The sequence below is a fragment of the Nicotiana tabacum genome, chromosome 13, assembly GCF_000715075.1.
Source record: "Nicotiana tabacum cultivar K326 chromosome 13, ASM71507v2, whole genome shotgun sequence".
Lineage (NCBI taxonomy): Eukaryota > Viridiplantae > Streptophyta > Magnoliopsida > Solanales > Solanaceae > Nicotiana > Nicotiana tabacum.
This window is the reverse complement of record NC_134092.1, coordinates 88,257,401-88,281,812: the sequence shown is the minus strand read 5'-3', so window position 1 is coordinate 88,281,812 and position 24,412 is coordinate 88,257,401. Positions and strand designations below refer to the sequence as shown.

Sequence of the window (24,412 nt, the reverse complement as noted above, 5' to 3'; positions counted from 1 at the left end):
TAATAATAATCGAAGAAGGCTGGTTGGAACTCATTAAAATATATGTTAGTCTTTTTCTATTAAAATAGATTTTCAACTTAAAAAATGTTCCCTAACACAAATAAACTATCCTAACTTGAAACTTGTTCCATTGTATTAAAAATCTATTTGTTCAAAACTCAAATCCGATTCAAAACATAGTTCAAGCTCATATTTGTTCACAAAATCAGATTTCTAGCAACGAAACTCAATCAAAATCAACAGAACATATTTCCCATCCATACGGCTAGGGAAGTGCTGACGGCTAAATCATGTACTAAATTTAAGAGCCCGTTTGTACGTAATAAAATTTTCCCTTGTTTTCCAAATTTTTTTTTAAAATCAGCGTTTGTTTATAAAATTTCTAATTTTTACGTAAAAATGCATTTTGGAAATTTTCGAAATTTTGAAAAACTCCAAAAAGCTATTTTTCAAAATTTTCATTCAGATTACTCACAAAACTTTAAAAACAATCCAAAATTATATTCATGTCCAAACACAACTCTAATTTTCAAATACCATTTTCACTAAAAAAATTTTTACTTTTATTTTTGGAATTTTACAATTCTTATGTCCAAACACCCACTAAATAGAGACTAAACCGAGTAATATTTTGACCATTTGGTTCATTATTGGGATAAACAAGCGTTTAGCTATCCCTACTTCTATCCGGATAGCTAATCTCACCATTGTGATATAAAATTTATTTCAAAATTAACTAATGCATATAACTAAATATAAAATACATACAATCTCATGTTCTATTTCGGGATTACTAGCCTTATCCGACCCTAAAGGTAATTATGTCAATGAAATACTCGCATTTTATCTCTTGTAACCAAACAACTTGCGCAAGTTTCCTCTCCTTTCCTTCCCTCACAAAACAAACGACACCAATCCAACCAATTCATCCTCCCGCTTTCCTGAGCAGTGGCTTCTTCTTCACCAAGCAAATTCCAAAAGAAAAATCCCCCCTTTTCCCCCACTTCCCATGGGAAAATCTTGATTAGGAAGATAAAAGAAGAATTGATAGTCAATGGCAGCCATTTCCACATGCTTCTTCACAGTGAGACCCACCAAGACTCAATCCATTGCATTCCCTCGAAAACCCTCTTGCTTTATCCTAAAACCTTCAAGAATACACTCTGGGTCTTTCAGCAAAAACCTGATTTTAAGGCATAATATAAGGAGGAGTTCATCAGTTCATTGTAGTGTTGATGTTGAGGTTAAGGCTGGAGGGATTGTGGAGAGCGATAAGCTGCCGTCAGATGTACGGAAGAGGGCAATGGACGCAGTGGATGCATTGGGAAAGAGGGTTACAGTTGGGGATGTTGCTAGTAAAGCTGGCCTTCAGTTGTCTCAAGCTCAGAAAGCTCTCCAAGCTCTCGCTACTGATACTAATGGCTTCTTGGAGGTGATATTTTCATCTTTTTTTTTGCCCGACCCCTACTTTTCGCTGTGTTGTTGTGTTGTGTTTGACTTGTGAATAGTATTTTTTTTAATGTGTAAAATCAATTGCTTAGTTTGTGAAAATTATTGGGGGTTTCGTCAATTGATTGTTTGTGTTATTGTATTGTGTTTGTTTGAAGTGACTACACAATTTCCTTTTGTCTAATCTCAACCTCCACGCTGTTCTGTTGAAAATAACTCAACCTCTCCAGAACGAGACCGGATTTCTTACCACTCAGTGGAGGTATCATACATGTGTTAATGTAAGTGGTTACTGGACAGTATGGACTATGGAAGATTCAAGACATGGTAAAACTGAAAGAATACTACTAAAGTTGCCAAATTTGGATATATTTATAAACTTAAATAGCATAAAAGCTCCACCAAGTATTTTGAGTGCCATGTTATCCCTTTACAATGAGTTTCCTATACCCTCCAAATTCAACCTGTTGGGCGCTGGTAGTCCTTATATTTATTTATTTATTTATTTATTACGGATGATTCAAATAAATGATAGACCTGAAAGAGCAGTAATAGAATCACCTAATATATAGTCAAACCTCTCTATAAAAGCCGCGTTTGTTCTAATATTTTTTGGATGCTATAGTGAAGTGATGTTATAAAGGACATATGTTATGACATACATAAAAGTTTGGTTCCGAGAAAACTTGACTTTTATAGTGAATGACTGATTTATAGGGATGCTGTTATAGAGAGGGTTGACTGTAGTTGTATTATAAATTTAACAAATGGATCCACTGAGCTTGAGACAACTGAAGTATTCAGATGGTGCTTCACAGGAATCTATGGACCACATAACAATCCAGAGAGAGAAGTAATGTGGAGTGAGATTGCAGGAATAAGGGGACTTTGGGAAGATCACTGGGTAGTGTGAGGTGACTTCAATGTTGTTAGGTTTGAGAGTGAGAGGCTGAATTGTACCAGAAGATCAAAGGCAATGAAGTTGTTATCTGAAATTATTCAGGACCTAGATGTTATTGATTTACCTTTACGCGGGGCCCAATATACCTGGTCTAAAGGAGACAATTGTTTGCAAGCCTCGAGAATTGACAAATTCCTTATCTCCAATGATTGGAATGACTCTTTTAATGCTGTGAGACAGATTGCCTTGCCTAAGGTGATTTCAGATCATAGACCAATTATTTTGGAGAGTGGTGACTGGGATGCAACCCCTTTCTTCTTTAAGTTTGAAAACATGTGGCTTCAATCAGAAGGATTTCTAGGCAAACTAAAGAGCTGGTGGCACAAAATTACACATTCACTGGTAGAGCTGATTTTATCCTTATGCAAAAGCTAAAAAGCCTAAAGAAGGATATCACTACCTGGAACAGGGAAGAGTTTGGGAAGGTGGAAACCAGGAAAAACAGGGTACTAGAGGAGCTAATGGCACTAGAATAGGCTGCAGAAGACAGACAATTGACTTTATCTGAGGCGAATCAAATGGTCAGTATAAGAATAGAACTGCAACAATTAGCCAAAGCAGAAGAAATTTCGTGGAGGCAAAAATCAAGGTGTCTTTGGCTTAAAGAAGGGGACAGAAACACCAAATACTTCCAGAAGACTGCCAACTCTCATAGAAGAAGCAATTGCATAGACAAACTCATGGTCGGGGATGAGATCATAGAAGATAGGGAGCAGATAAAGCAGGAGACACTGGATTTTCATGAAAACTTGTACATTGAGTAGGAAAGTTGGAGGCCATCTGCTAATTTTGAAGAAATTGCAACCATTACAGAAGAAGAAAATGAGGGGTTGGAGGCATCTTTCACTGAAGAGGAGGTTCTTGCAACAATTAACTCTAGTGCTCCTGACAAAGCACCAGGACCCGACGGGTACACAATGGCTTTTTACCAGCACTCATGGGAGTTCATTAAACATGACATACTTGCAGCTATGAGTTACTATCACCAGCATTGTTGGATGGATAGGTCGTGTAATGCATTCTTCATTGCGCTCATTCCTAAAAAGAAAGGGGCAATGGAGCTAAGGAACTACAGACCAATTAGTCTAATTGGCAGTGTGTACAAGATCATAGCTAAAGTCCTAGCTGAAAGGTTGAAGAAAGTAATGGAAAAATTGGTCTCAAATCAACAGAATGCATTCATACAAGGAAGGCAAATTACAGACGCTTCACTAATAGCCAACGAGGTCCTTGATTGACAGTTAAAGCAAGGGGATGCAGGGATCCTATGTAAGCTGGACATAGAAAAAGCCTTTGATCAACTGAACTGGACCTACCTCATTTTCATTCTCAGGCAAATAGGATTTGGGGAAAGATGGTTAAAATGGATCAAGTTCAATATCTCCACTGTGAAGTACTCCATTCTAATCAACAGGAGCCCAGTTGGTTTTTTCTCTCCACAGAGGGGATTGAGACAGGGAGACCCACTTTCATCACTCCCAACATCCTGCTTAGCAAATGGGATCAACTGAACTCAGTAGGATGTTGGATAAAGCTAAGCAGCTGCAATGGTTGAAAGGTTTTGATGTTGGGAGAGGAAGCACAGTCAATATTTCTCATCTGCTCTACGCAGATGACACCTTGATTTTCTGTGGGGCAGACAGAAATCAAGTGCTCTATCTAAATCTAACCCTTGTTATATTTGAAGCTATTTCGGGTCTTCGCAGTTCGCATTAACATGCTCAAAAGTGTAATCTACCCTGTTAATGAGGTGCATTATTTAGAAGACTTGGCTGGAATTTTAGGCTGCAATACTGGATGTTTACCAACTACTTACCTGGGACTTCCACTAGGGGCAAAGTTCAGGTCAGAAGCTATATGGAGTGGGGTCATTGAGAAATTTGAAAAGAAACTTGCTTCTTGGCAGCTGCAGTATTTGTCTATGGGTGGAAGACTAACTCTAATCAGTAGTGTCCTAGACAGCATCCCAACCTACCAGATGTCACTCTTTCCAATGCCTAGTAAGGTCCTGAAGCAGCTTAACAAGATCAGAAGGAACTTTCTATGGGAAGGGACTAAAGATGGTCACAAGTTTCACCTGGTAAAGTGGTCTAAAGTTATCTTACCAAAGCACCAAGGTGGACTAGGGGTCAGGGACTTAGCTTTGCACAACAAATGCTTACTGATGAAATGGCTATGGAGATATACACAAGAGGAGAAGAGCCTATGGAAGAAAGTTGTCAATGCCAAGCATGGAACCCAAAGCCACTGGTGCACCAAGCTATCTAGAGCACCACATGGAGTTGGAGTTTGGAGGAGCATCTGCAAACTCTAGGAGGAGTTCTCACAAAACCACCACTTCGCAGTAGGAGATGGACAACAAATAAAATTCTGGAAGGACAAATGGCTAGGCAACACACCCCTAAGGAATGACTACCCTGCTCTTTTTCAAATGGTTATTGATCCAGACTCAATAGTTCATCAGTGCAGAGAGGGCAACTCGTGAAACATAACATTTAGAAGGAACTTGCAAGATTGGGAATATGAGGATCTGCTCAGACTTCTTTCATTACTCAACAATTTTTCAAGCAACACTCTAGTACCTGACCAGTTCAAACGGGGTAGTTCAGATGCAGGAAAGTACTCAGTCAAAGCAGCCTACAAGTTAGCAGGAACTCATAATGTATTAACTAACCAATGGCCTTGGAAGTTAATATGGAAAATCAAGTTGCCACCCAAAGTCATCTGTTTCAACTAGATTGCACTTTATGAGGCTTGTCTGACACAAGACAACTAAGCTAAGAGGAATTTTCAGATTGTGAATAGATGCTACATGTGTCAGAGGGAGGCAGAAACTCACAGTCATCTTTTTCTTCAATGCCCTGTTGCAACAGATTTATGGAGTATGTTTATATCACTCTTTGGGCTTAGATGGGTCATGTCACATAATATCAGGGATGCTTTTGAGTCTTGGAGTTACTGGAAAATTGATAGCACCATCAGGAAAGTATGGAAGATGATACCAGCAGCTATTTTTTGGAGCATTTGGAATGAAAGAAACAACAGGTGTTTCGATGGAGTATCAACTTCTCCTCACAAACTCAAGGCCAGATGCTTCATGTATTTGTATAACTGGGCTTATCTTTCCCCTATTGACTCCCCCAATAGTTTTTTGAATTTTGTTAGCTCCCTAGTACTAGTATAAACATTTGTAAGGAGCTCACAATTACTACACTCTTTTGTAATTTATGCATCTTCTTGATGCCGTTAATGAAACAAATTACTTCATAAAAAAAAAGGTTCTTAAACTATTTTAGGATGTGCATCATAAAAACAGTGAGTTCCACCTCAGGTCCTTCAAGTTCTACTTGTTTAGTGCCTATGGTCATCACATTGAATATCAGCCAAAAGAACCTCTAAAAGTAAAATCTCTAGCTCAAATGGCTTAGTTAATTTTTTTCGATTAGATATTATTTTTGATAAGGATAGGGAACAATGAAAAGAGAAATAAATGCAACACATATTTTCCTCTACATTTTCTTTCTTTTAATTTGTGAAGATTTTAATTGATCTTCAGCTAAAATATCATAATTTCCATTGTGTGAGCCAGATATTTGACTTTCCGAAGGTTGATTCAACCAGAAATTTATATTAGGATATTAATGCCAAGCAATTAGATTTGGAGGACGTAATGGTCAGATATAATTTTTTAAGAGTGTCACTGCATTTTTATGAATAGTGAAGGACCTTTGTTGCCATTAGCACATTTTACCCATGAAGCTTAAATTGGCAACAAGGTAAAGTTTTCGTTAGTTTGATTAAATCAACCTTTTAGAGAAAATAGAAAAGGTTAACACGAAGGATATTAACGATATGCTTAAGAGTGATGGACATTGGTAACTGTAAAGTTCACAAGATCCAACGCAAGGTTAATGTATGCTGTGTCTGTTGACAATTTTGTTCAAGACTCTATTAGATTTTTATGGGTGAGTCCTCTAAAATTTTGTAGAATATAATTTACAAATTGAAATTTTTACTTCTTTCTTTTGGAAGTTGATCACCCTTTAATGGATGACTTGAAGAGCAATGCATTTATTCCACTTCTTGATTGTTTATTGAGATTTTGGCTAATATGTTTTTGGCAGGTGTCAGATGAAGGTGATGTCCTTTATGTATTTCCTAAGGATTATCGTTCAAATCTCACCGCTAAATCATTTAGGATGAAGGTTGAGCCTTTCCTGGAGAAAGCAAAGGTATTAGTCCTTTTTTATTGTTGATTTCAGTGCGTGTTATTTTGAATAGGTTTACCCATAATAGTTCTCTTCTGAGTGAGTCTCGATACTTTGCAGCTTGCAGGTGAATACTTAGTGAGGGTTTCCTTTGGTACAGCATTAATTGCTTCAATTGTCATTGTCTATACAACCATAATTGCTATCCTCTCTAGTAGAAGGTATCTGGAGACATACCAAACGTCTTGGAATCATTTTCTGCCTACTTTTGCTTGAAATAATTATTTTTCTAAAATCATCATTGTTTCCTTTCTAATGGGCCATTTGTTTCTGACATTTGCTTTCTTTACAGTGAAGAAGACAATCGGGGAAGACGAGGCAGATCTTATGACAGTGGTTTCACATTTTACTTAAGTCCAACTGATTTATTCTGGTAATTATAATTTGAGCATTATTTTGGAAGAAGCAAGGTGGCTCTAGGTGCAGTTGTTTTTGGATTTGTTTTGCTTCTTGAAGTTTATAAAGGGCCTCACATATGGTCTCCTCTGAACATTAGCTTTTTTATTTTCCTGATAACCGATCAATCCCCGAAGAGCAGTGGAGCACGGTGTGGATAATGGGCCCACCCCTCTACCCTTCTCTTCTTAAATACCAGACTTTTGTCTGCAACAAGGTTTGAATCCGTGGCGTGTGCCTATCCCACACACCATGCGCTGTGCTCTTACGACTAGACCATGGGGGCTGGCCTCCTTTGAGCATTCATGTCCTTGTACTTTCGACTGATTCCAAGGTTTTTTTGTTATGTTTATAAGTTGTAACAGAATGAGAAATTTAGTGTTTTCTTTTCCTTTATTCGGTATTTAACTTATTACCCCACCTGAGTCAACCTTATTTGTAGGATTTATTTTCCTTATTGTTGGTGTTGTCCAGCTTGGTTTATACTTTTTAGTTTTTACAACAGATCCGTCCAGAAAATGAGAAAACAAATGGCCCTATTGTTGACTCTTTTACTAGTAGCTATGAGCCACCACCTCTGCTGCTTGAGATCTACTAGTTTCATCACTGGCTTTTGCTTCTTCCTATAAGCTTGCTTTGATAGATTGAATCCCTCTATTGCTCTCTTTCATGTACTGTTTTCAGACCCCCAGTCTGCTTTCATTCTCAAGACAATGAGGTGTTTGAGTTCTTTACAGTCAGCTAGGATATATTATGGACAGACAGCTAGGAGGGGGTGGGGGGAAGTAATTTTTTGGTGGCAGCAGCATTGGTCATGGTCTGGCTAAGAGCTGGCACCATTGTTCGAAGGCTGAGGGGTTTTATGAGGGATGAGAAAAAGTAGTTAGGCCCAGATGCTGCTTAGTGGTCTGTCCTAGCGGTACAACAGAATCTATTTTACTTTGTCTTGATGATTTTTAGCAGGGGTGTTGGTGGCCTATACTGTCACAAAAATAACAAGATATAGTGTTTTTTTTCTTCCAACAAATGGATGTAAAACACGCACTCAAAAAAGATACAGATCAACTGCGATTTTTTCATACAGAACCATCTCAAAAAACATGTTCTAGGTTAGTTCCTTCTTATTTTATCAGTTTTCTAGCTGTGAAGATCAAGCGACTATTGATCTTCAAAAGCATATTATATGTTGTGAATGCCCCGAGTCCAGTGTCCTTCTCAAGGCAAGCAAAGGGAAGAACTAGGGCCAACTGGTTGTCAATGGTAGTGTGGAACACGTTGTGCCATTTCTTTCTTGGCTTCTTAGTATCTGCTTGAGTGGCGTTTCACCTCCCTGTATTCGTTTTAGTCTCAAACTTAAGCAATTAAAATACAAATTACAATCCTGCATTGAGGGAGGCGAGCTTAGAATAAACCAACCTTGAGTTGCACCCAAGGGTGTGGCCTAGTGGTCAGTAAAGTGGATTGAGAACCATGAGGTCTCAGGTTTGGTGGACAGAGTTACTCGTTACCTGCGCTGGTTGGAGGTGGAAGGTACTTCGTGGAACTAGTCGGGTGCACGCAAGTTGACACGGACACCACGGTTATTTAAAAAAAATAATAATAAACCAACCTTGAGTTCAGGTACTTCAGATTAAGTGTTCCTTTGAGTTGCGCAAGACCCCATAGTGATGGTTGAGGCAGAAACATAAGTAAGATGAGTAGAATCTTTTTTTTTCGAGAATGGTAACATTTTATAAAAAGAACAGCACAAAGATTGTGCAGTTAGAAGTGACAAAAATACATACTCCAAGAAAAAACAAAAAAAGATAAGAACCCCCCTGCAACTAAAACTTACAGGGAGTCTATGATGTCAAGTATGGATTCACTATCATATACATGCATTTTTTACAGCAAAAAAGAAAAAGTAGTAAACAGTTCATTTTTATTATCTGAATGGATTTCCTTTCTCCTCAAAACATCTGGAGTTCCTTTCATTCCAGACTGTCCATCAAATACAGGCTGGGATCATCTGCCACCATTTCTTCTGCCATACACCACCTATCACACCACCCCAACATCTCAAGAGGTCAGTTGTATCATTTGGCATGATCCAATTCATTCTGACTATGCTCAGAAACAAGTGTCACAATTGAGTTAATCTAAATAAAAGGAGCTTTATTCATTTGAAAAAGTAACAGTAGTAGCACTAAGACAGTTTTATCTTTTCCTTTTTTCTTGATCGATTGGTAACCATAACAGCGAGCCTAATGTCCTAAAAGTACTATCTTTCGCTCTAAGGTATTGCATGCAAGAGCTTTTAGTGCTTAACTGTTTAGAAAAAATATAGTTATTTCTCACATTTTAACGTTCTGACCTAGAAACAATGGAATAACTTGATAGTGACCCGCATATGAGTGAGCATGATGCTTTTTCCATTTTGAAATATTATGTAGCATGGTTAGAAGCTTCATTATAGAACTGGGCACCTTTCTAATCTACTAAGTTTCTTTTAGGTATTGGGATCCATACTATTATAGGAGACAACGAGTTCGCAAAGAAAGTGGTGGGATGAACTTCATTGAATCTGTATGTGTTAAAAGGCATTGGAGCAGATGCTTTTATATTTGCATCTGATTCTGACATGACTAACAGTTGTTGCTCAATTTGTAGGTTTTCTCCTTTGTATTTGGTGATGGTGATCCAAATCAAGAGATTGAAGAGGAGAGGTGGAAGTTGGTAATAATTGAGCACTGAATTTAGCGGTCCGTTGCTTTTTTTTTTTTCCTTATCTTTTTTCTGCGGTGGGGGTGGGCTTGGGCATGTGAATCATGGGAGAGGAACTGGAAGATGATGGCCTTCGGTGGAATTAGAATTTTACACATGTTGGATAGAGTTGCAACCACTAAGCTACAACTCCAAGCCTAGCGGTCTATCGTTTTCAATATTTCATTGCTGACATTGTGATTACTTGTCTGCTTTTATGTTTTCCTCTTTTCTTCCTGCTTCTGGTAACTCTTTGCTTGCTTTTTAGTTGTTGGTTAGTCTCTACCCACTTAAAATGGCATGAGATATTAAGATGTTCTATTTTAATTGTTTTGGATAACAACATTTTCTTCAACAATCAGTTGTTTTATTTTAGTTGTTTCTTTACAGCATCATCTTTTTGCACTTATGAATTTTTTGCCTATCTAGCTACCTTATAAAAAAAAAAAAAGATACCTTATTAACACCCAGGACATTACTGCGGTAATTTTGTTTAGATAAGAGGGTAGGTATCCTGGATGAAGTTATCGTTGCTTCAATCTTTTTAAGTGTCTATCATACAGACAACTAAGAAGGTGACTTGTAGTCATACCTTTGTATCTGAGTTTGGTGAGAAATACTCTGAAGGGAGGGATGTGCGATTCCCTTTTTTTTGGGGGGGGGGGGGGGGAATGTCAATGCTCCTCTCATTGTCTCACGATTCTACTTGGGTAATTGAGCGATGAATAGAAAGAGTGAGGAAGTACATTTTTGCATGGTGGCTATTTAGGATTATCAGCGCTTACTGTTAACTTTTTCTTTCTTCGGGCTGGGAATGAATTAAAATTTGGTTGACTATTGGATCATGGGTGTATGATTTTCCATAATGAATAATTGGCTGAAAATTGGCTTCTTACTTTATCAATCATTGGATCTTGGATGCAATAAATTAGTGGCTTAATGCCCTTTGCTGAGCTACTTCAAAAGGAATTATAAACTTTTATTTAGTCTATTGAGTGCCTTTATGGTTACGTTGATCTTCATTTCTGATACTAAACTAAAAGGACACTCAAAGAAGTTTGAAGTCAAAGAAAGGGATCCGCAACTGTTGGTGCAGAAAATAGAGAAGAATAATGAGAAAAATGCCTGCAACGTGTTTTATTATTGCAAGCTATTTAAAAACAATAGACAATTGGAAAACATAACACAATCTTGGAGTAATAATAATTTGGCATCTAATCACGTTGAGTGTTGTGTTGTTTTGCTAGTTTTAGTAGTGCCGATATCTGCTGATTTTCGTATCCTAGTTTAGAAAAATAGAAACAGATTGGGTTGAATTTGGTGACTTCTCATAGCCCCATGTTTAATATCCGATGGAACTTCTAGCCTTAGATGATACTGAAGAAACACGCTAATAGCTTGAAAGTGTCTACTCTGATGACCAAATAAGAACTCTTCTTAACTCACCAAGTGATTTCATTTGGGACACTCAGTGTGAGGCATTACTTTGTCATTGAAATGGTATGTTTGTACAATGTTTGAGCTATTTACTTTCTGATTTTAATAGTTTAATATATCTACAGTCGCTAACTTTTACATTTTTATGTTATAATCAGATATTTCTTGTAATATGTAGTAGTTACCATTGTCTAAAAACTTTTTGCAGGTAGGGCAATATATATCATCAAATGGTGGCGTTGTTGCTGCTGAAGAACTTGCTCCCTTTCTTGATGTGGAGACTCCTAACAAAACGGTACTTGATCGGCTGTACATGATCGAAATGTTGGATTTCTTTTTCATTATTGTTTGCTTTTTCTTTCTGCTGACACTGCAGAAGTTTTGCTATAATTTTTGTTTATACGGCGTTTTCAGGAAAACTATTTTCAAATCCATTGAACATTTGATAACCCAAGGGTTCATGTTTTCATGATCCAGTGCCTAATATCTTGTTAATTGTCTTTCTTGCTTTATTTCTGTGTTTTTTGCACTCCATTATCTAGCTCTTGAACTGTGGTGATTAGTCTAGCACTTGCTTATGTCTTTAAAATTTGGCTTGAAAACTGATCTGAATTGACCTATGAATTACCTCTCTGTGGTTTTTTCCTGACAGGATGATGAGTCCTACATCCTTCCGGTGCTTTTGCGGTTTGATGGTCAACCAGAAGTAGATGAGGAGGTATGGAAAAGCTCTATCTGTAATATATTTGTTTGAATTTTTCACTTCAGATTATTATGGATGAAGGCTTTTTCCGTGCACATGGCTTTATAAAAGGATTAGGTGTGCTCTGCGATAGTGCAACCTTGGCTTCAAGATATCTCGAGGATCATTTTTAGCTTCTGAATTTTCTTGTGTGAAGTCTCCAGTGTCATTTTCTGAAACCTAGCGGGGCGATAGACATCAGAAGTTATTAAACTTCTGTGAATTTGTCAGTTGACCCACTAAACTTTTATCTCCTCACTTCAAATAAACCCTTATTAACACTCTTGCCTCTGCCAGCCGTTTCATTTAGACTCTTCACTCTGTTGCATGGAATCTCCAATATGTAAGGTACTTGTGTTGATTGGTTATGACATGGATATGGTACCTTGTACATTCTAAAGAATCTGCCAAAAATTTAACATACTCATCTCAGATTCAGACCTGAACTCTAGCCGAATCATAATTTCGAGCTGTTTGAAAGAGCATTGGTTATCATAAGTTGATCCTGAAGGGATATCTGAAAAGGTTAAATATATCCTCCAAATTTCGAAGTGAGTCAAATCTTATTCCTAATCTACAGATCATCACACTATACTAAAAGTGGGAAGACCCTAATGTCAAACTTGAATTACCAAAACTTAACTGACCTTTTTAACCTTCAATCAATCATTACTCCTCTAATATTTTGTACAAGAATGTAAATACACATTTAAATCAATATTACTCCCTCACATTTGAATACTATACACTGCATCAGCCACCATACTGTCTCTTTAATATATCAAATATAATCTTTAATGTATTTGGTATTCTTTGAAAACTCCCGTGTTCTTTGTATTCCCATCTAGAGTAAATTCATGGGATGTTTATTTTGTCCATATTCCATTTGAAATACGAAAAGTCATGTTTGCTACTTGTACTATTTTATAACAACCAAAAGTGGTAGATTCTTGGGCACCAATATACCATGAATGCTTGGGCTACTCTAAAAATTCTTAAAATATGATGAGAATCACAAAGTATTGCTGATTTCAACATAGAACAAGGATGTTCATCAAAGAAAGAAAACGAGACAAGCAACTTCTCTTAAAGGAACCAAAAGTGGAGCTCTTTGTCTCCCACCTGGCTGGACTTTAAATCTATCATCATTCTTTGTCAGGCAATTTTCTATGTGATTTTTTCCATATATATTCTGAATTTTTCTCTTCTTTCCATTTCGTAAAACTCTTTGGTCAAATTTAGTATGTTATTTTACATCTTAAACTTGCTGGCTAAATCACTGTTATCTCCTTATGATCGTATCTTCCGCAGATCAATTTCATCTCAAAGTTATTTCTTGGACATTCTGTGTACTTTTTCACGTTTGCTCTCTATTATGACTTTTCATTTTTTGTATGAGACCACACAATTAGGTTATGGTAAAAGTAGTGAAAATAAAAAGAAAAAGAGTTAGGAAAGCACACACATGAAAAACTCATCTCAACCCCAATAGGTATATTGTACATTCCTTAATGGAGGCTACAACATTTCTTTTGCATTTTTTCCCGGAAGGAGTTCGCCTTGTGTTTGTACATATGGAACCAAGTGGAGATTACTCGAAATATGAAAGTTATCCCCCCAATTAACCAATTATGGTCAATGAAGACGATAAAGGAACAACTAAAGATTTAATGTAAGTGGAATAGGAAAACGAGGCAGCATGAGGAAAATGGCCCTAATGAAAATGCCAAAGGCGAATGCAATTCAGTCTTCGATTTAGCAGCATAAGTAGCATTTGCTAAAGATGAAAACATGCAAAAATTGTGAATTTTGGATCTCAAGTTCAAGATAAAAACTTTTGTTGTATATCAGCACTTTTGGAAGAATACATTGGTTATATTGGAGCATAATTTTGAATACTTTGTGGATGCATTAGATTGGGATGCCATACATAGATAACTTAGGAGTAAATAGCAACACAAAGAGCACTATTTATGTGATGCACTTCTTTTTAAACATTGAATAACCAGAAGAATATACAAAGTCTTACTTGTATGCGTACATCATGAAGCTACTGGCTATGTATGTCATGTACTACTGCTTTAAATGACAACCATGGAAACAAAAGAGAAAGGTCCAGACTATTATTATATATATGGAATATTATTACATAAATTTGTGATTGACATGTACATAGAGAGGTAGAAACAAGGAAATTTGAATATTTTATGAAGAGAAATTTTAGAAGGAACATATCAAATGACAATAATGTATAGTATTATGGAGAACATTGAAGAGATATAGTGGGTAAAGAACAACTATTCATGGCATATTCATTAGAGGTCTTGAGTAAATTTATTTTATGACTAATAAAGCTAAGATAAATAAGAAGAAGAAAGAAGAGAAAGGTTCAAGATATTTTTCAGATTTCTCTGTTCAAATTTGGATATCAAGAGGAGGTAAAGTGATGCAAAAATTCCAGGAACCTCTGCTGCATATTCAATATGTAATATCAACATTCATCATTTTGAACATGAAACTTCTATTTTTTTTTATCTTGAATTATAGCTCAAATACCTTTTATTTTCTAAGTGATATTTAAATAATTTGTACAAATTAACCAGGGATATACGTGCAACGTACGTGTCCAGAAACTAGTTTGGATAATAAAGCTCAAGATATGGTATAAAGAAGTCATTTCTATTTTTTTTATTCCGGATTTAGACATCAACAATTTAAATGAAAATAGAAATGTTGAACTAAAAGAAACAACAAAGGGGACTATGAAAGAGAGTCACTGCTATAATATGCATGGTGATGTAAGCATTTGTTTCATTTTAGCTCATCTTTTTTCTTTCTCGATGTCTATTAAAGGTTTTTTCTGCATTCGAATACAAAGAGCACCTCTTTACTTCAATGATCAAATTAAAAGTAGTGGTTGATTTGCCGTATTGTGTATATTGCAAGGTGTCTGGCATTTGCATAGAAGTTTGGGACCTAATGTAAATGTTCTTATAGTTTCTTATGCAAGCAACCAACATAGGGCGCTGTGTTGTAAAGTGATATGAAGGGCTACTGAGGCAAGTAGGTCTGGGGGCTATTTGCATAAGTCCGTGGTTGTTGAGGAGCTTTTGATGTCTCTTTCCCTATGTTGCGGGCCCAATAATCTTTTTACACTCCACTATTCTCTCACGTTCTTGTCGTATAATTTTTTTTTCCAGGGAAATATCCTGTACCGATTTCCATCTCTTCAGCGTACGGCTGCTCCACAAAGAAGTGGAAGGAAGGAGTACGTAGGAAAAAGATGGACTGACTGGGTTGGACAGGTGGAAAGATTTCTGCAAGAAAAGAAGTGGCAATTTAGGTATCATTTGTCTTGGTTGTTGGTGATTTGAATTCATCACCTATGGATTTAACTTTAAGTTCTCTAACATGGGTGTTTACATTTCAGTAAAACAAGCTCATCAGAAAAGGCATTGGTCATTGGATTGGGTGGGCTCAATCTGTTTGGAGTCATTATTCTTGGTACCATGTTGAAGTATGGGTCTCCATGTGGTCTTTAGACTTTTCAAGTTTTGCTTCTACATTTTTCTTACATCTATCACTTAACTGTATTTTGAAGGAACATGACAGTCAGTCCAAGTAGCTTCATCTCATTTGTGTCAGAGATATTTCCATTACTTCAGGTATCATCTGTAGTATCGTTCCTGAGCAAAACTTGTTTTAGTGTATTATATCATCCAAGTATTGAGATCATTCACGTCTGCAACTGTTTAGTTCTCACTTGAGAACATTCATGTTGTATGCAATCACAGCATATAAAGACTTCTTGACATCTTTTTGGGTGATAAAAAAACATGGAGCTGATTACTTCATTTGGTTATTTTGCTCTTTTTCTTTCAATGTCATTTAGTGCATCAAGAATTTAATACTCTTTTGAACTGGATGATCTGCTTGATTAGTTGTAAAGTGACTCGGTAACTGCGAAAACATTATCTTGAAATATGGCTTGCAGTTTGTTAAAGGCTTATTTGAGGCGCACTTAAACGTTGAAGCTCAGTTAAAGCTAGATTATGAGCTTCCCCTTGCTTATGTGGCGCTGTAGTGTTTGCGCTAAGGTGCTAAGGTGTGCGGTTCATCACCCATGGGTTGTGTTTTTAAGCGGCAGTGCTATAATAAATATAGCTGGCAAACTAATAAATTAATTTTTAATAAAAGCTATTAATGAGTTTTTAATTATTAGGAATAAGAAATTAAATGCTGATAAAAGGAAAGGAATAAGAGATTAATTCTTTTAGTATAAGAAAACTAGTTTTGAAAACATAAAATTACATCTTCTCATACAAATAAAAAATAAAAAAACTTAAGATGGTTTTTAAGCTTGATTGACTTTCTTTTTACTTTGAATATTTTACGTAATATTAGTTATTTCAATTATTTTTTTCTAAATAGTTATCTTTTGGGTTTGTAATCATTTTTTGTTGCATTACATATATATTTTTTCATTTCTTCTTTTTTAAGCGCCTTTCTTCGTTAAAGCTCATGCTTTAATTCCTCTGCCCCTGCAGACTTTTGCACTTTTCACATTTCACTACTCTGGTTGCCTGATTGTTATTACTTAAATTTTACCATGATCGAGCCTGAAATCATCTGCTATTTGTGAATTTTGGCCTCAGGTAAAGTAGATTAATTATAGTAAACTCAAGCGCTAGACAATAATTGCAAACAAAATGTCTTGATTGATTCTTATATCATGCAGTCTTTAATGTGACTCGGATGTATTCATTTGTTTTTTGGAAGTAAATAAGCATTTCAAAGTACTCATTTTTTAACTGTATGGTATTACTTGGCAGATTTATGCTGGCTCGTTTTTCACCATTCCCCTGATCCGATGGTTTCTTGTTCGAAAGAGAAATGCTGATATTGAAAGAAGAAATCAAACAAGGGAACAATATGCACGAGCACTTGAACGGCCTGACCTGTCACTGCAGCGAAAGGTATGAATAGTTTTCTGCTTAGTTTGCTAATGTTTTCCCCATTTCAGAACTTCAGTTTCCTCACTTCAAATTGCACATTTTACAATAATAACATCTATATCTAAGAAAACCTAGCTATACATAATTAATTGTTTTTTTGGGGGGGCGTGGGGGCGGGTGAGAAGGTGTTTAGAACTTGGATTGCATGATTATGTTATTCTGTGGTCCTATCATCCTACCTTAAGTTAATGGAGGCAGCTGCCATACATCTTTACTTGAAACGTCTATTGGGTTATGAGTTCGTTAAATCAAATCCCATATGAGAATGCTTCTTGGAAGGAGTGCCATGCACAATCTTTAGTAAATGCTACATGTTGCTAAAGAAAACTTAAGAAAATGCTGGTAAAGCAATATGTGGCTGGCGAAGTTGTTTATACTTGGTTATAGTCTGAAGTATTATTTGGATATTTAACATGTAACTCTGCAAGTGGAAAGGAAAAAGTAGAGGGGACCTCTTAATTTGGCAAGAAGTGAACACTAGATCCTTTTTCTTTTTGGTGTGTGTGTGTGTGTTGGGGGGGGGGGGGGTTATGATGATTATACAATCTTCTACCACGCTAAACAATCCAATATTTGAGTTTCTATAAGATTTATATCTGGTATTTTAGGATTTTGTCAGGCCTTACTTGACAAGGCAATACTTGTGATGCTTGATTATGTTCACAACATTTGCTACTAACATCTAGGCATGCCTATTTTCAATAGCTCCCAACTATCTTAACTATTTCTATAATTTTCAGCTTCTGAGTGCCCGGGATATGGCACAGAGGACTTTTATTGGCCAAGATCGAATTGTTTACAGTACAGACAAGGACTTATACGAGCAAGATTATGATGCACAACAATGGGAGCAGAGATTCCGAGAAATTGAGAAGTCCGAATAGATGTTGTTACTTGAAGATTCTTTTGTCCTGTAAATTCTTGAGTTCCATACACAAAGACTCGGATAAATTATGCCTTTCATCGACTCCAGCAGCAACATGCTCTGAGGAGAATTGGAGCATTCCAAACAGTAGATTTTGATGCAATCAAAACATAAATCCAGATCTGAGAACCACAAGATTCAATAGAGTAGTTTATTAAGAATTTACAAGTTGTGTACTCAGTGTAACATATTGTCTACTACAAAGGGCTGGTTTTCACGATAAAATTAGCCTCGGCATGACATTTAGTTCATTAAGATGTTAGGTGTGGTTATTCTGTATGTTGAATTAGAAAACATTTTTCTAGACACAATTAATTGAATATTTTCTGAAAGCACTGAACAATGCTCATACTATTCCATGCAAAACCACGATATAGGGGATAGTGTAATTAACGATGAACAATTAACGACGAACTATTCTTAGCACTCCGTTTTTTTTATTCGAGACCTTGGGAGGTGGCACCTGCAGAGGGTTGGTTGCAGAAGCTTGGTCGCATCTGCGAGAGCTTGGTCGCATCTGCGATATTTGCATGGATTGCATCTGCGGACCATTTTGTCACTTTTGCTGTGTCGCACCTGTGATTGCATTTTTGCATCTGGAAAAGTAAAGGGCTTCGAGGTTAGTTATTTTTTCTCCATTTTGAGACCTAGACTTCGTAAAGAGGCATTGTTGGGAGGATTTTCATTCCAACTTTCAAAGGTTAGTAATTCTAACGTAGTTTTGATTAATTATCATGATTTCCTACAAATTTTTACCCTAAATATAGAAGTTCAAAGTGTAGAAATTGAGGCTTTGGGTTTATACTTGAGAGAACTAATTCTAAAGATTTAGACCTTGATTTAAAGTCCGATTTTGATGCAAATCACATATTTGAGCTCGGGGGTGAATGAGTCATCAGGATTTGGTTTTAATTTCGGATTTCAACCATGTGGGCTCGAGTTGACTTTCTGTTGACTTTTCTAAATTAGGTAAATGTCCAACCTTTTTAATAAAAGAATGATTCCTAAGGCATGTCTTGACTTATCTAAGTATTATTTGGCTAGATTCGAGTTGTTTGGAAGCTTGTTCTTAAAGGAAAACTGGTATTGTATTGTTGAACTTGTTCCGGAAGAGGTAGGTATGGTTAATCCTGACTTGAGGGAATTAGGTTGTAAATAGTTTATTTGCTATGTGCTAAGTGTGTTGGGGCCAACGTATATGCATGGTGACGAGCGTATATGCGTTGCCAGGGTTATAGCATGCTCGAGTAGAATTAGTGTTATTCATGCCTTGCCTGATTCATGTATGTCCAAATACCTAGACGACTCCTTAAACTTGGCTCGAAATATCATTTTGACGCTTAAACTTAAGGTTATTCCTATTGAATGCTTAAACTTCGATAAAAGTGTACCTATTGAACACTACATACTATCTATGCAGACAAGTTAAAATGCGTGAACTGCACACATACTGACATGGCAAAGTTGACGAATCATAGACAGCCACATAATTTTTGTATCTAAAAAAAAGGGGCCTTTGAAGAAAACATAAAAGAAAACATATGAAGAAAAGGAAAAAAAAGCCTCTTCTTCCATAGCCCCTTTTTCAATTTGTTGCCGCCGTCAATCTTCATCCCCAGCTTCCCTGAGACCATTCGTATCCTCCCACCCACTCTAATTTTAACCCCCCCTCCCCCACCTTCATCCTGTCTTCTTCTTCCTAAGACCCATTTTCATCTTCTTTCACAATACCCCTTTCCCCCTTTTCACCCATACACATAATTATTATCATCCTACCAGTATAACCAATAATAATTTTTTATTGTAGTAAAAATAACAAACAAGATAGTAGCACAAATAGATAAAACATCTTTAATTTACTTTTGTGAGATTGTGGTGGCAATGGATGAAATCAATTGAAGTTTGTTACTGGTGTTCCTGGTGATGGGCTTTTTTTCGATTTGGTCTCTACCTCCCTTATTTATTTTATTTTCCGACGTGGTTCTATTGGATGAAGGGAGGCTTGATTTGGGTTGTTAGTGATGGAAAGTTTGTTTGATGGTTGTGTTTGATTACCGAGGTGCAAGGAGAAGAAAAAGAGAGTGATGGTGGTTCTTGGCGATGGTGAGTGATGGCAGACAGGTGGTGAGGAAGAAGATGGTGGCGGCTGGGGTGGTAGGGAGATGAGGAGGAAGGGTAAGGGTAGGTGGTAGTGATAGAGTGGGAGGGAGAAGGTTGGTGGTGGTAGCAGAAGTAGGTAGAAGAAACAGCGGCGGCAGCAGTGGAAGGATGACGGTAGCAATGGCAGAAGGGTAGTGAAACTTAGTTATTTAAGAAAAGAATTAAAAATTTATATATTGGGATCCAATTCATACGCCTAAGGAAAGTAATGAACTTTCTTTTGCCATGTTTGTGAGCAAGTAATTTTTGCCCTCTGCATAAATTGCTCCTAAAATATTCTAAAATAATTTTTAATTATTTTTGTAAGGTTTTAGGAATTTTGTTTAATTATTTGATTGCATTTTGTTGCCTCGTTAGACTATTTACATTTTAGCATCATTAGGAATATTTTGAAAATCACAGAAAATTATCAAAAATATTTTATCTCTCATTCATTATAATTTTTAGATCTTGATTGTATTTTTAGGATTTAATTACATGTTAAATGCATTGATTACAACATGAAAATCACAAAAAAAATACATTAATCATTTTTAGGTTTAATTAATTAGTTAAGATGGTTAATTCACACTTTAATTAGTTTAATATTGGGTAAAATAGAGGAATGGGCTATATGCACAAAATGGGATTTAACCTAGGATTTTAATTAGCATGGCTAAAATTGAAATTAAAAGGAAGAAAAGGAGAAGTCTGTTGGGCTTCTCTCCTAAACAGCTGGGCCAATTTAAGCGGCCCGATTTCCATAAGACCAGCTCCAAATCCTCACTCTCACTCGGTCAACTCGTGTTTGGCTTTCAAAGACTCAAAACGACGCCGTTTGGCCCTAGCTTCCACCCTTCATTTCATTTCATTTGATCCAATGGTCCGGAGCTGATTCCCCCATCACTTAAAAATGTCCAAATACCTGACCCCCACCCCAAAGACCTCCCTCTCACACCTTGTTTTCTCCTCACCTCTCTCCTCCGTGTACCGCCCGTTAGAAATCGCCTACGATGGAGGGCTATCTCCAAATAACCCCAAATCATCACTCCATAGTCCCCAACCCCTCCTCAATTCAAATCCGTTGTTAGTTTCCCTGAAATCCCTCCCAATCGCTTCGTTTAGTAGATCTAAGAGATTACAGAAACCTAATTTGTCCCATTTTCTTAATTATTCCCAGTCTTGGTCGATTTGAGTTTGAAATCGACATCAGTCGATTTCTCTTGATGAGAGCAATCTTTTGATGGTAATTCATTACATGGCCACCGGAGTCTGGACAAGCACCTTTGACCATCACTGACTTCTCCTATTCTCCTTCCCTAAGTTGTGCGGACTCTTCGATTTTAGTGCCGTCCCCGTCCCGATACAAGACGGGGACAGGAGCGAGATACGTCTCGAATTCGGTCAATTGACTTCGGAAACTTTGACCAGAGTTCGTCGACCAATTTGGGAGAAAAATTGAGATTTTGATTTCTCAAAATCAAAAATAAAACAGATTTAAGTTATGGAAAATGACATACCTTCAATATTATAGTATTTTTGTCTCATATTTTTGGAGAGTGAAAGATTGAATTCTACAATATTCATGTAAGTTTTTCACCTAATATCTCTCAAAATTTATAATATTTTTATAGCTCAATATTTTATTATTTTGAATTTTTTTTGCCGAATCCCCGCACCGGTATCCATATCAGGATCCGCACCCCCGAATCTTAAAATTTAGATGTCGAATCCGATACTCGAATTCGTTCCCGTATCGGATACCCGCACCCGAGTCCGAGCAACTTAGCTCCACTCGGTGTAACGACCCGATCGGTCGTTTTGAGCTTTAGCGTTCCATTTGGTGGTTTGAGATTTTGAGTAGCTTCATATTATGTATTATGACTTGCGTGTATGATTGATTCCGATTTTTGAGCGGTTCGGGATTGATTTGGAAGAATGATTCTTGTTTTAGAATCTTTAAGTTGGAAGAGTTGACCAATGTTTGACTTTTGGGCAAACAGACTCGGAATCTGATTTTTATTATTCTGATAGGTTCGTATGATTATTTTGGACCTGTACATATGTCCGGATTTAGTTTTCGAGGTTCCTAGAATAATTCGACATTATTTGTCAAAAGTTGACAATTTGAAGAACTTAAGAGATTATAAGTTTGACCAAGAGTTGACTTTGATGTTATTGGACTCCAATTGGTGTTTCGAGACTTTGGATAGATCTATATAGTTGAATTGAACTTGTGTGCAAAGTTTGAAAGTAATCCGATGTGTTTAAGTGTGATTCGGACACTCTTTTGAAAGAGTGAAGATTTAACAACTTAAGAGAAATTCTATTCGGTTTGATCCTCGATTTTTTATTGTGATGTTCCTGTGTGTGATTTGAGGCTTTGGATAAGTTTGGATGATGTATTTGTACTTTTTGTACGATTTGATGGGGTACCGAGAGACTTGGGTGTGCTTTGGATCATTGGTTGAGAAACTAGTTAAGTTAAGGATTTGAAGTTTGACCATGGTCAATATCGGGTCAAGATGACCTCTTTTTGGTCTTTTGAGTGCGCGAGTAGGTTTGTAGTGTATTTTATGATTGAAATGCATATATGGTTTGGATCCGGGAGGTTCTAAATGAGTTTTGGGGTGCTAAAACAAAGATTTTCTTATTGCCGTTTTTTTTCTGGTGCAAGTAATTACGAAAATACCATTTATATCCCTGAGATTTTCAGATTTCTTTTAAGACTTCAAAATACCATATCTCCCTCATTTTAAAGCCAAATTGGGTGATTCAAGAGGTTATCTTGGGTGTATTCTCACTACCATTATGTTAGGCTTATCAAACGTGAGTTTTGGGATCATCTGAGACCTGATTCGAGCGGGGACAACTGCTGTATTTGTTTTTCTTGTTTCAGAATTTAGTTACTTTTTCTCACAAGGTTTTGGAACTCGATTTTGGGCGATTTTGGAGGGGGGCTTTACTACTTGAATTAGGGTAAGTATTTTTAACTTAGATTTGTTATTTTTTTATGATTCCAACCTCAATTTTAGTGTTTGATTAATGATTTAAATTGGAGAAATTGAGGATTTTAGTAAAAACTTTCTAAAACATAAATGATGGTTTAAAGGCCGATTTGAGGTCGGAATGGAATGAATTTGGTATGGTTGGGCTCATATTGGAATGTGTATTCGGAATTTATAAGTTTTGTCCGGTTCCGAGGTGCGAGCCCAGGGTTGACTTTTTGGTTTTCATTAAAGATTGAAGTTTTATTATCCGGAATTATTTTCTACGGCTTTTATTTATAATATTAAGTTATTTTGGCTAGATTAGAGCCGTCTGGAGATTGTTTCACACGGGAAGGGCTTCTTAGAGTATTGATTTAGCTTCTTTGAGGTAAGTATTTTGCCTAACTTTGTGTGGGGAACTGCCCCTTAGGATTTGAGTTGTTTGTATTAATTGAATTATGCGGGAGACGTGTACACGAGGTGACGAATGTGTAAATGAGCTCATATGTGGTATTTGACCGATTTCACTCTTAGGCTTCTTTCATGCATTTAATTGAAATCGTCATATCATATTATATCTTTCATTGTTTAGTTTACTCTTACATGCCTTGTTTGACGTTGTTAGTACATATTCTATTTTTTATTGTCAAATTTGCTCTTGAATGCCTTAATTGAAAATGTTATCTTTTTTATTGTCATGTTACATCCTTTATTGTTGAGTTATTCTTATTTGGAGTTGTTATTACATGAAGTTTCTTTGTGTTGAGTTATTCTCATGCATTTAGACATAGTTACTATTTCATACTATCTCTTTCATTGTTAAGTTTATGTTATACATTTGAATAGGAAATTGTCATTTCGTGGGAATACTTTCATTTTGAGTTATTGAAGTTGAAGTCGTGAAAGCTATTAGCACGTAGTTGAGATTGTTGATTATTGAGATATCTTTTCTTGTTGAGTATTTCTCATTTATTTTGTTATTTTGAGATTCTTGTACACATTGTGGTTGAGCCGTGTGCTATATGTTATGGTAACATTGATATTGTTGATTTTGAAAAGTTATGGTATATGGGCACGTGTGGTGCGAGATGTTATTATGTTGTGATATTGATGCGCATGCGGCGGTATAAGGATAGGGGTTGATGTGCATGCGGTGACATAAAATGGGATTTATGTGCGTGTAGTTAGTTATAACGACCCGACCAGTCGTTTTGAGCATTTACACTTCGCTCGGTTGTTTGAGGGCATGAGTAGCTCCGTATGATGTATTATGACTTATGTGAATCGTCGGTTTTAGTTTTCAGGTTATTCAGAATTGATTTGAAAGGATGATTCTCAGATAGAAACT

At 36.6% G+C, this 24,412-nt stretch overlaps 1 protein-coding gene across 2 annotated transcripts; it reads left to right on the top strand.

The window, feature by feature from the left end:
• The first annotated feature begins 805 nt into the window (after nt 1–805).
• On the top strand, nt 806–18,267 carry LOC107798449 (uncharacterized protein At5g03900, chloroplastic-like). 2 transcript variants are annotated; one of them, XM_075228123.1, is made up of 13 exons: nt 806–1,432; nt 6,535–6,642; nt 6,739–6,839; nt 6,971–7,051; nt 9,567–9,639; nt 9,724–9,789; nt 11,462–11,548; nt 11,906–11,971; nt 15,196–15,338; nt 15,426–15,512; nt 15,597–15,660; nt 16,828–16,971; nt 17,751–18,267. In XM_075228123.1, the coding sequence occupies exons 1-13, from the start codon at nt 1,055–1,057 to the stop codon at nt 17,892–17,894; spliced, it is 1,542 nt and encodes a 513-aa protein (XP_075084224.1). In that variant the 5' UTR covers nt 806–1,054; the 3' UTR covers nt 17,895–18,267. The 2 variants fall into 2 exon arrangements, 1 of the variants encoding a protein (XP_075084224.1); XR_012698070.1 differs by having other exon boundaries at nt 816–1,432; nt 15,597–16,650.
• The last annotated feature ends 6,145 nt before the right edge of the window (nt 18,268–24,412 follow it).